At 43.2% G+C, this 13124-nt stretch overlaps 1 protein-coding gene across 9 annotated transcripts in view; it reads right to left on the bottom strand.

Moving 5' to 3' along the window:
- Nucleotides 1-13124, bottom strand: part of PIAS2 (protein inhibitor of activated STAT 2) — a 56800-nt gene that overhangs the window by 26588 nt on the left and 17088 nt on the right. For all 9 annotated transcript variants that reach the window (XM_075932713.1, XM_075932710.1, XM_075932711.1 and 6 more), the window contains 4 exons: nt 7394-7868; nt 1375-1459; nt 581-631; nt 370-460 (listed from right to left, as the gene is read on the bottom strand). In XM_075932713.1, coding sequence (XP_075788828.1) covers nt 370-460; nt 581-631; nt 1375-1459; nt 7394-7868 — 702 coding nt within the window. The remainder of the gene's footprint in view (nt 1-369; nt 461-580; nt 632-1374; nt 1460-7393; nt 7869-13124) is intronic.

The raw sequence follows: 13124 nt of genomic DNA, 5'->3' as shown, positions 1-13124 counted from the left end.
CCCAAATTAAAAGCAGGTTATGTACAGCCAAAGCTGATATCTAAGATTTTACAGATGCTATCTAGAGAGGTTTCCCATACAACCAGAATTAGAATTTTTGGAAGAATTGTCATGCTGCAATTTAGCTGTGTCTTGGATGACCCAAACGTAGAAAAAAAGACCCTCCATGTGTAAAATGCTAAACATTAGTATTGGTGTCTTAGTGACTGTCAGTGCCTAATGCACACACAATAACTGCACAGGCTATTAGACATAAAGTTGTGAGCATATTTCTGAAAAAAGAGTCAGGTCCTTTTTCACACCCATTTTAGACATTAAGCAAGCTAATGAGAAAAAGCTACATGGTGGAATAGAATTTTAATAACTTACCGGCAATGGAAATAATTTCCCATTTACTTTAATGCATAAACTATTGGGATAGTTATCTTCCTGAGGACAACTAGTCTCTGCAAGGCATAACCTATTTCAAAAAGAAATTTGATTTTTAACTGACGTTACACTCAGATAACTATTTACACATTAAAATATACTTAGATTAAAATAGCCAAGTACAAACAATGTAAGAAAAACGCTAAATCACCTTAGCTGAACTTGTACTGTGTAATCCCTCCTGCCTCCTGGCAAGAAATCCCTGTTTGGGGGGGGAAAAAAGGGAAAAAAAGACAGTTCACTGTTCCGCTCTTACCCCCGATCTCACATCCCAATTTTTCTCACGCGGGGGGAGGGGGGGGGGGGGGGGGGGGGGGGGGGGGGGGGGGGATGACAAATCTGCTCCAATATCTCTAGTTAATTTCAAGACTTGTATGTTTCTCATTACTAAGCTACCCATGCAATATAAGACAAAGCACTTTTAACCAAAACAATTTATTTGTATTAATTAAAATAATAAACTAGATCTCTACCTTCCCTCCAGCAAGGTCTTGGGACTGCAGAGGTGGTTGTGTAGAGAGGGGAGGAAAAAAAAATAAAATCTGACACCACCTGAGGAGGGAATCAGCACAAAGGAGGTCCTCCCACTGTGCTCCACTGACAAACAAGGGTAGAGGTTAGAAACAGCCTCCCACCCCAGTAACCAGGGAACACAGAGAAAGAAAACAGTCTGCCACTCTTTCAGTAGTCAAGAAAGCTATTTCATTTCAAACAATCGGGTCCCATCATCTCCTCCTCTAACTCCCTGATTATGTAGATTTGTCTCCCAACATAACCATTATTATTTGTACAAAGACTAATTTTAGGTGTACTGAATAATCGGCTCCAACCACTTTAGATAAAAGATCATGCCACAGGCTAAGAGATATGAAGGAAGATTTTTCTGACCCACCCCTGCAATTTTGCAAATGTAGTGATTTAATACATGTCAGACACTCCTCTTACCTGGAAATGCAGATTTCTCTGACTTGTTGAGGTGTTAAAGCAAAGATAAAAAACTTCTCCTGAAATCTCTGAATACTGCTCTGTACTGAGAGAAAACATGTAAAAACAGCTTTAAAACAGGATGGTCCACTAATAAAAGTTCAAATGATCACAGGGATGATGACTTGAGAGTCCACAGTTCTGCTTTCTTGGACAAAACAAAGGTCAGAATGGAATTGCTGCTAATTGTATACAATTGTCAATGAGAAACAGCTATGAATGAGTCAATTCTAGTCAGTGTAATTTTAATATTAAGCCCAGTACTAAAATAGCAATTTGCCTTCTTCAGAAGCTTGGAAAATAAGGTTTATTTTATTCTTAGATGTTACAAGAGATTATACAGAGTTGAAATGTCCCAGAATTTTCACTGGTTGTCAAGTGAACTTGCAAAGCAAATAGCAACACTGCATTGCCTCCCACATATCCTCACTACAATATAGCAAAGAATTTGAGATATTACTCTAAGTAGTTATCAGAGAAGCAAGTGCACATGGGCCTGCTTGAGAACAACAATTCACTGGAAAACTGTTTTAATTTCATGAGTGGAGAAGGAAGTTACACCTTTGAAACATATCAAAACATATCGGATCTCAATACTACAGAAAACCCATCTCTATTAAGGCCTCCTCTACATTACAAAGTTTTGTCAAAGAAAGCTTCCTTTTGCTGACCAAAAAGCTACTTTTGGTGGCAAAACTGCTGTTTTGCTGACAAAATAAAACCACTTCAAGGAGAGGAAGAAAGCTTTTGGCAGAAAAGTAGGGCAACCAAGCAGCAATATAGACATTGCTGTTTCTTGACATAACTAGATTTCTCCAGTATCCCACAATGCCTTCCCAGACTGTTTTGATATCTATTGCCCAGCAAGCATGAACCCCTCTCCTTTCAAAGCTCAGGGAAGTATCTGACAGCTGATCTTGCTGTTCCCTTTGGGGAACAAAAAGCAAATGGTTAGAATGGAATGCTCCTGTTCTGCTCTGGGAACACAGTGGCAGGAAGACTGCTAGGGTAGGGTGGGAAAGAAGAACAGCTTTGACGTTCCTCAGCACAGAGCTGCTCCCAGCTATTGCCAAGTCTGACTGAAGCTATTCAGAGATTCTCTCTCTCTCACACTCACACATCATTTTCTTAAAATAGCCTATTAAAAGCTCCAAGATAGCTTTCAATAGTCACCAGGAGACAGCCGATTTCAGGCCTCCTGGAGGGCAGACCACCTTAGTTGTGGGAGAACTTGAGGGAATCATACAGCCACATGCAGGCAGGCAGAGTGGGCAGCTTGGGGAGAGACTGCTGTGTTGAGCAGAGCCATTTGTGGTGGGAGGCAGCTCTCAGCTGGAGGAAGGGGGTCCCCATCCTCCTGCCACAGGATAGGTCAGACAACTTGCTATTTCCCATGCTCCAGACACACCAATCTCTTCTCCCTTCCCCGACACATTTCAGTTGAAAACAGCAGCTGATAATAGGATGCCACCAAACCAGTGGTTCTTAAACTTTTTCCTCAATGCAAACTTTTCCATGAACTGCCAATTGCTAATGGAAACGTGCCATTAATCACATAATTACACCTGAGCCACTATGCTAGTGCTGCAGCTGGAGAGAACGGTTTAATTTAACCAGTAAGAAAGGAAATATTAATCAAAATTATTAAACAGATTAAGTGCTTTAACTCTGTTAGTTTAGCAAACCTCATTTATGTCTAACACAAAAGGTTTCTACATTATCTTTATTTATGGCAGGGGTGGGGAACCCTTCTGGGTTGGGGGCCACTATCCCACAGAAAAATCAGTCGGACTACACAAGTGAGAAGCAGAAAAAAACCAACCCCAAACCAAAAGCCCCAACCCTCACTGATGTCACCCCGCAATTAAGACACCTCACTCCCCTGGTGCTCCCACCCTACAGGTGTGTGTAAGGAGGAGAAGAAGTGTAGACTGCGTTTCAGGTCTTCCCATAGGCCAGATTAACTCTTCTGAAGTTTCAGGATTAGTGGACTTTGTGGATTCTCCTTAGGCTACCGAGTGGGACCAAAAATGAGAGGTTCAATGTGCGGGATGGGGCTGCCAGTGAGTGGGATAGGGATGAAGGTGCAGGATCTGGGTGGGAGCTGTGGTGCAGGAAGTGGAGAAGGTGCAAGGTCTGGGTGTGAGGAGGATGTCTGGCCAGGGGGGAGGGTGTAGGAGAAGGCTAGGGTGTGTGGGGTCTCAATGGGAGCAGCAGGGAAAGCCTCCAGGCAGTGCATCTGTGCACTGTTGTCCCCCCTCCCCCCAGCCAGGGGAGTTTCTTCCCCGTGAGCTCGATCTGGTGAGGAGGTCTGGGCTCTCTCTTTCCTCCCACAGTGGGTAAGCTTGCACTGATGCACCAACCTCATGGAGGTGGTTTGTGTACAAGGCTAGAGTACCAGCACAGTTTCCCTACTGTGGGGGGGAGGGGGAGAGAATAGGGGGCGGAGCTCAAGCCATGGTCCACCTTCAAGGCAGCTGCTGACCAGTGTTCCCTCTAAGCCCGTGGTCCCCAACCCGGTGCCCGCGGGCACCATGGTGCCCGCCGGGCCCTTTACGTGCGCCCGCAGAGCAATCTGGGCTGGCCCCGCCCCTGGGCGTGCGGCAGGGGCCAGCCCCGGGTGCGCCGCGCATGCCGGTGCCGACCCTGACCCCCGCCCCCGTACTGTACTTTATTCCAGCTCTGTTTTGAACAGTGCTAGTTATGTGTCTTACTGCAATTACAATATATGGTTTCACCTTGTTTTCAAGGACATACAAATGCAGAAAGATAAGTGACATTTCATTCTAATGAATATTAGAGTAATCTTTTAAGAGAATGTACTGTAAGGAAAATGCTCTCTCTCCAACAAGCCACCTACATGTACAGCAAAATTTGACCCTAGAAACCTCTGAAAAGGTTTCTTATGCTTACATTACTAATTTGCATGACTATTATAAAAGCAAAAGTGGCCCTTGTTAAGACCCATTAGGAAATGGATACGTAAGAGAAAACATAATGCCACTACATAAATCCACCATATGCTCAATATTAGTCACTCAATCGCAAGAGATATAATACAATTTTTAAAGGTACAGAGAGGTGCAACAAATTATTAGGGCTATAAAACAGCTTTCATAAGGGGAGAGATTAAAAAGGATTGGCACTGTTTAGCCTAGGAAAAAGCCAACTAAAGGGAGTGGACAATATCACACAGGTCTGAAAAATAATGAATGGTTTAGAGAAAGTGAATAAGGAAGTGTTATTTACCACTTCACATAACACAAGAACCAGAGGACACCATATGAAATTAATAGGTAGCAGATTTAAAACAAACTCTGTACTTTCTTGTACAGTGCATAGTCAGTTAATCTGTGGAACTCATTGCTAGGAGATGTTGTGAAGGCCAAAAGAATAACTAGGTTACTTTATGGAGGATAGGTCCATTAATGACTATTAACCTAGGTAAGGGAAGCAACCCTACAGCCTAATGTCCTTAAGCCTCTGACTGCCACAAACTGGGACTAGATGACAGGGAACGGATCATTCAATTGCCATTCTCTTCATTCCCTCAAATATCTGATAGTGGCTCTGAGTCTGACTACACACTGAACCCTGCTCTGCGGCCCCCACCCTCTGCCCTCACTCCTGCACCCCCAAGCCCGATCCTGACTTCTGCATTCCCACTCTGCCTTAAGCCCGCCACTCCTCCCAGAACCCTGCCCTAACTCATGTATCCCTACTCCTTGCCAAGTCCCCGCAACACCTGTGCTGACTCCTGTGCCTCCGAGCCCCCTGCCTTGAGCCCGTTCCCCTCACACCCACACCCACCCTGCTCTGAATCCTCCACCTCCTAGACTACTGCACTGACCCTGGCACTTCCACTCCCTGCCCTGGCTCCTGCACCATCACTCCCTATCTGAGTAGAGATGTAAGCAACTAGTCAACTACCCAATAAAGCTAAACTTATCAGGTAATCGAATCGCTACTTGACTAGTTCCTCCCCACCCCTCAGCATTGCCTCTATCAAAGGCAGCAAGGTGGGGAGCAGGAGCCAGTGCTGAGGAGGGGAGGGAGGGACTGGCTTCAAAGCCAGTCCCATCTCCCCCAGACCCCCCAGCACAATCTCCACCGGGGGGGGGGGGGGGGGGGAGAAGGGGGAGAAGCACAGCCTCTGGGACTGGGCGCAAGCTGGGACTCGACTGTTTTGGCTTGAGCCCGTGGCTCTTAATACAGTTAAGATTAATAGGATCAGCATCTGGGACCCGCTGATTCCGGACCTGTGCCTGGTCCTAGCTACACCTCCACTTCTCCTTTCCCCCAGACGGTGTTGAGCTTTTAAGCCATTTCCTCCCAGCACCAGCTCCAGCTCCCCCTGCCTTACTATCTCTCTCTGGTGAAGGCAGTGGGGGAGGTGGGACAACTAGTCAAGTCACTAGTGGACTACCCGATAAGCTAAATAAATCATGTATGTTTTTCTTTAAAAGCCCCCAAACATTACTAGAGTTAAGGACCAGAGCAACACTAAATAGATCAGCTAGTGAAGGATAAAACAGTCTATTGTAGGTGCAGCAGAAGGAAGGAGAAAAGAAAGGAATTAGACAAAAAAATCCTCACAATAAGCATGGAGAGAAAATGAGAGCAAACATGAAGGTAGGGGTCAACTTCTGTGCAGTTTTGCAGACATGAATATTAAATTTGATGCAACTGAATGTCAAAAAAACCAAAACATTCACAAAGATACAATATATGTTTTCAAGGATCTGGATTTTGACCCAGACTTTGAGGGAATTCAGGCCTTGGTGCACTCAGCTTTGCAATGCCTACGTGATTTAGGAGCCTAAATCTTATTTTCAAGACTGATCTAGGTGCTTACATCTTGACCTTGAATAGGTCACTTTTGAAAATGAGATTTAGGCCTCTAACTCACCTAAGCATTGCAACATTAAGTGCACAAAGGTCCAAAATGCTTTAAAATCTGGGCCTTTGAGGACAAGTAGGACTTCACACAGCTGAAAGCTAGAGATGTTCAAGTGTGTGAATTTGCGTAAACTTGTAACCGCTGAAAAAATTCAGCGGTCATATGTTTACAAAGGGAGGGTTGGGGGAGCGGGAGCCAGTGCTCACAGGGAACTAGCTTTTAAGTAATAACCGTCCCCCCCATATCAGAGACAGCAGCCCCCCAAGTGTGTGGGGGGGGGAAGGTGAGGCAGTTCTGAGAGCCTGCTCCCTGTGAGTACTACCTCCTGCCTGAATCCCCCAGCAAAGCCTGGGCACATCAGTTAACGATGTACTCAAGTACATGTTAACATCCCTACTGAAAGCACACATACCTCTATTCTGTACTCTATCAAAACAAGTTTCAGAGGAGTAGCTGTTTTAGTCTGCGATTAACAAAACAATAACAAGCAGTCCCGTCAGTCAATAAAAGATCAGATGACCAATCACTTCTGCCAAACCAATATCCAATGCATGATTAAATTTACACCTCTCATTTGAGATAGCTCTTCCATAATGATTTTGATATTAAGAGCCTACCCTACTATGAAAACAAACACCTTAAAATTTTGTATAGCTGGAAGATAGTTTACCTTACTTCTAGTGAAACTACAATTTATGATCACATGGATCAAAAATTGGTTTTCCAAAAATAATTTCCTACTGCCCCATATAGATATATGATCTTTAAGTGAGGAGCAAACCTATGATCAGTGACACAAATGATTATTAATTTCATCAGTGTTTTCAAAGGCAGAAAAGAACCATGTTTTGGAGAGTTACTTGATTGCAGTCAAAGAACATTATTGTTACTGGGAGTGGCAATTAGAGCAATTTATGAAATACCAAGTAGCACGTACTGTCTTTAACAAAGTGGAAATGGTGATCTTTAGACAAGTGTCTAATATGAAAAGCTCACTATTTTATGGACCTGGATTTATTGATCAAAATGGGGATTGCTTCAGTCAGTCTTAACACCACACTCTACAAATTAAACACTTACCTAAACTCGTAGGTTTGATGAGGACATCAAGCACATCATAAAATGGGAGGCTTTTCAGCTGAACATCAGGATGGACAGGTGGAATTGGAGGTGATGGTTGCTGCATCTCAAAGTGAGGCTTAGTGTCTTGAAGCAGCACAGAACCAACAGGCGATGAAGGAGACTGAGGGGTGACTGAAGTAGAAGGTAGTGGGTGAATTCCAGCAACAGCCAAGTCAGATTCCACAGGAGAGGAACTATTATCTAAATTGAAAACTGACGGTTTTATAGGTGACAAGTCAGACAGACTTTCAATTGTCCTGGGGTACCGACGCCTATAGAGCTCTCTGATTTTAATCTGAACTGCTGGGCTGCAGCCACTCTTCAGTAAATGCAGTGCCCTCATCAGGAGGTCATGTTTGCGCCCACTTTTATTACGTCCAGCAAAGCCCAACAACACTTGTAGTTCAGAAACTCGAAAACTTGATACCATATTCTAAAGGGAGGGAAAAAAAAGTTAAGATTAGTACACTACTCCCTTACAGCATATGAAATTCACATATAGATTTTTATAGCTCAGGTTTAATTATTTTTTTTTAAACAGGTAGTGCCTCTCCCTAAGTGTAGCTTTGCCCCGGCATATCTCCAAATTGAGTATATGTTGCCTATTCAACTGGACCAGTGTTTCCTAAAAAGTGGGATGCACTTCCTCAGGTGAGTGCAAGGGACTAGCAGGCAATCAGACCCCGAGCCTTGGCCATGGCTCCCGGCCACCGGGTCTGCTGCCACTGGCCAGGGCTTCGCTCCTGATCCTGGCTGTTCCTACTCCCAGTCAGGCTCTCTGGTCCAGCAATATCCGGGGTCTTGCTGGACCATGGATGTTGCCGGACTAGAGAGGTTCAACCAGTAGTAGACTTCAGTTGCTCCCAGAAGTCTGAGGTTTTTAAGTCTCTAGACTGTGGTGGAAACCTCCCCTTCCCCCCAAAACAACCAACGCTTGAAAAATGTGACCCGAGTATAAGCCATGCAGTGATGTCTGCCTGAGTTTGTAGGGAGCCTGAAATGACGAGACAGATGCAAAATGCACAATTCATTTCAACAGGCACTAACTCAGACAACGATAGTTCTCCAAACCAGTATCCATTTCACACTTCATTAAAGCATGCTAAAAAAGGAGAGACAGTAACATATGCTGAAGATCTGCTCAATTCAATTTGAGCAACTGATCATTTTTTAGGCTTTAAACATCTAGCAAAATCAAAAGGAGGTGAGGTTGATTACATTCTTCTGAAGAGGGGCTCAGACTTCCAGAGTTCACGAAATCATGAGTTAGATAGTCTAGGGATGTAAGCCACTAGTCAACTATCCAATAAGCAAACGCTCATTGGATAGTTTACTTGTGACTCGACTAGTCGCTTCCTCCGCCCTTGCTGCCTCTATCAGGACAGAGGCTGGAGCCGACTTAAAAAACGGTTCCCCCCAGCACCATTTTTGTGGGGAGAAGAAGTAGGGGTGCAGCAGGAAACCAGCGGTGCTTCTGCCTTTGAAATGTAGCAAGAGTGGGGCTCTTGCTACATTTCAAAAGCAGAAGTGCTATGGGGAGCCTGGGGCGAGCTGGGGACTCAAATAGTCCTCCACTGGACCTACACAGCCTGCTTTTGAAGGGCTCTTGTACATTTCAAAAGCAAAGTGCCACTGGGAGCATGGGGCCAGTGGGGACTGCTTGAGTCCCCTGCTGGCCATGCTCCCCATAGTGCTTCCACCTTTGACATGTAGCAAGAGCTCTGCCAGCTCTTGCTACATGTCAAAGGTGGAGGTGCCCTCATCAACTAATCGAATGGTCAATGCAAATTACACCGACTATTCAATTAGTTGATTCATCTAAATTTAACATCCTTAAGATAGTTACAAAATGTTACAAAATTATGAATTATTGCCATTTAATGTAATTGATTTTTGCAAAGTAAAAATTATTTTTAAAGGATAAACTCTCATTTAAAGGTAATTTTGATCACTTTTTTAAAGTATCCAGAGTGCATCTAAGTTCCAAACAATAGTTATTACACAGCATTTTATACTTTCATACCCGTCAGATTTTATGTTCTAGAAAATTAAAAGGAAATGGTCAAATTCACACCTCTCTCCCCCTTCCACAAGTATTCTAATAGCTTAAAAAACCCACTCTCTTCAGTTTGCTTACTTTGTGAATTTTAGCATCCTCTGTGTTTATAGATTGTTTTACTATTTCTTCTGAATATTTTGTTTATTGGTCAGTTTCTCTGTTTGTGTGGGACTATTCTACAATGACAGAGAAGATTATTTTTTTTAAGGAAAGATGGAAACATAACTGGGAAATGTGTATGCAAAGCCAAAAGACTGGCAAGGGAAAAAATTAGTGGTAGGTCAGTAAATGGAAGCTACTTGGAATCTAATCACTTTAAAAATATTGCAAGTCGAGAGTTCCTTAAAGAGACTCTCAACACAAGAGGGACCAGTTGCTGAGCTGGTGTTAATAAAAACACAATACCCCTCCAGTGGACTCTTGTTGTATGATCTAATTGGGACTGTAGCCAGACTGGCTAACCAGAATGCCTGATAAATCCAAGAGTGGTTGTCTGAGCCCCAGCCACTGCCTGTTCCAAACAGCTGGTGAGTCAATAAATATTGAGTGTCAGATAATGGAGGTTTGGTTAAACAGAGTTCTACTATAGTTTATTCCTGGTTCCCAGACAAGTGCTCTATAAACCATGCCTCTCTGATGACTAAGGGCTTTATTTTCAAAGGTGTCGAGCACCCACAGTTCATATTGACTTCTGCTGGGAGTTGAGGTGCAATAAAACCAGGAAACCAGAACCTAGGTTTCTATTATTTCTTCTCCATCAGCATTAAATACTCAATTTAATTTTATACTTTAACTACTAATCTTGAATATCTAAATGTTTGAAGTGGGTTGTGTGTTTTTCCTAGACTGTTGGCAGTTGACAGTAATTGTGACGGGAAAGGTAGTTTCTCAGAGGTATGCAATTAAATCTTGGACAGTCATCTTCTTAATGGGAATTCCTATTAATACTTGGCTAAGAGATGCCAGACCTTCCATCCTTGGGACCTTGCCAATCCTGAACAAGAAAGTTTGCCAGACCACAGCAGGTCAATGCCAACCCTCTTCAGCTGGCCTCCAAGTTCCCCTCCCGACTATCAGACTCCCAGCCAACCCCCACTTGCATCTACTGGGGCTCTCTTTTCCAGCAACATCCGTTGTCCAGCATCCAGACTAGAGGTTCAACTTTACCATAACTGGCTACAGTCATTTGACCAGTATAATGACGAAGACTTACGCAGAATGATATAGGATATTGCTAGAAGTGATAGAATCAAAACTGCTGAAGGGAAGAATTAGGGTGAACATTAGGAGAAGTGTCATGGTAGTGAAACACAGTAAGGTGTGGAATGTGGAAGTCTTCCAGGGAAAGCAGAGAGAGTATGACGCATTCTAGTATTTTCTCCAGGATAGGACAGTTATAGTACATTTAAAGCTAATTAGCAGAGAGATAATTGGATATCTTAAATAGCAGTATTACATGGCAGAAACCTAGGATTCTATAAAATATTAGTTGTTTACTGCCAACTCATAAATGGTCTTCAATTTTTGGAATAAAATACTGTCCACCGTTTCCACTATTATAATTACATTTCAAGCTAGTTCTATCCCTTATTTTGATAGTAAAGCAGATAAACTAAATCAGATAATTGTGGACTTGGCAGGTAAGAAAAAGTTATTTTTGTCTAAACCACAGTTGCCTACACCAGAACAGAGATGTAACAATTACTGACTTGCAATCCTACTCCCTGTTCCCCACCAATAGTTACAGGACTCCCAGTTCTGTATGTCTCATTCATACCACTCATTTAGGGATGTTAAATTGTAGATAATCAGCTAAATCCAGTAGTCGATGAGCACTCATCACCTACTACATTTAAACTGCACAGCTGCAGTGGGGTTAGATCCTGGGGCAGCACAAGCCGGGACTGCTTTTAAGCCAGCTCCTGCTCCCAGCACAGGTTCCTGCTCAACCCCCGCCTCTATATCAGAGGCAGCAAGGTGGGGAGGAGAGAAGAAATGGGAGCAGTTGACTTGACTACCTACCTGATAAGCCTAAGCTTATTGGGTAGCTGACTGACTCCTCTTTTACATCCCTACACCCACTACCCAGTTATTTCTCAGCAACACCTCGATATTAGAATAACTATAATCAAATTGGCTGTAAGCAGTTATTAGCCACATTGCAGTTAGACACATGATCTTTGAAGTTTTATTTTTCAAATAAGTTTATTGTGATTATGTAACTATTCTCACACTAGAATTCATCTGCTAAAAACTAGCACACATGCAATTCTCAAGTTGACTGCCAAAATAATAATAAACCCACACATCCCCCACGCACACACCAAAAAACTCTGTCTCTTCAAATTCTCACTGGGATGTCAATGGTTAACCAGTAACCCCTCTTGGGTGATGCTTATCCGATATTGGTTTACCGTTGGCCCGGCTGGACTGAAGCAGCCTTCCACAGGCAGGGCGCTGCCCCAGCCCAGCCACGCCATGGGCGGGAGGCCACTCTGGTCTAGCTGAAGTGGCCCCCGCTGTGCCTATTTAAGCAGTGAACCCATTAAACATAACATTTAACCGGTTAACTGATTAAATGGGATTTCACATCCCTAATTCTCACTGCCTTTGGTTAAAGCAGAAAAATCTCCAAAACATGCATAAAAGAAATAGGTTAGATATACATATCCAACCAGAAATGGTGGTCCAACTGTCAAAAGGACCTATAAACACACAATTTTTATATGTACATATACACATGTATACACATACACACACACACAATGGATTTGAAAGAATTCATGCTTCTGTCTGACATTGGGATGCATGTGGAATGTGATTATTTCCAATTGATGAGAAACAGATGGCTGTGACAGCAGGGACAGTTATACTCCAGTCCAGAATGACCACATGGTCCCCAGGCAGCAGCTGCCAACCACCCTGACCACACCTTCCAACTTCCTGCCAACTCCTTCAGCCCCCACTCACCCAGCCCTGAGCCCCTTCTCACTCAACCCTAACTCCTGTACCACCACAACCCCAGCCCTGAGGCAAGCCCCTCGCCCTCATTCCTGCACTCTCCACAGTACTAGCCCCCTGCCCTGAAGGACCCAAGCAAAGTCAGGTAAATCTTGTGGTATAAATATATGTTAAAAATCCTTTGACATATTTCCCTCCTTCATAGGGAGCACAATTGGAACTACAATTAAATTAAGATTTATTTTTGCATCTGGGATGAAGATTTAAAGAGACTATTGGAGATTTATGAAAGTAAACTCAACAGTCTTATAATATGCATCTTAAAAAACAGAAAAAGAAAAATATTTAATTGACTTAAATACTCTGACCTCCAATAGTGTGTTATATGCAAAATGCAACAAAGATATTTAGCAATATTGTCAAATACTTATTTTAGGTTTAGGGAACAAAACTTGTTGTTAGTAGTGGAATCCATCATGACTAACATGATTTAAACCAAGAAAACCTAACTCTTCTGATCAAAGGTTAAAGAAACAGGCTGTGCCTTGCAGCACCCTTTGCATTTCCCTCATTGCTGTTTGTATGCATTCCCGAAAATTAAGGTAATATTTGCAGTTAAATATGCCTAGATACAACTCACATTTAATGTGGAAATTCTGAAGAGTAGCA

The sequence above is a fragment of the Pelodiscus sinensis genome, chromosome 6 (assembly GCF_049634645.1).
Source record: "Pelodiscus sinensis isolate JC-2024 chromosome 6, ASM4963464v1, whole genome shotgun sequence".
NCBI classification, from domain to species: Eukaryota; Metazoa; Chordata; order Testudines; family Trionychidae; genus Pelodiscus; species Pelodiscus sinensis.
This window is presented reverse-complemented; position numbering and strand designations above follow the sequence as displayed.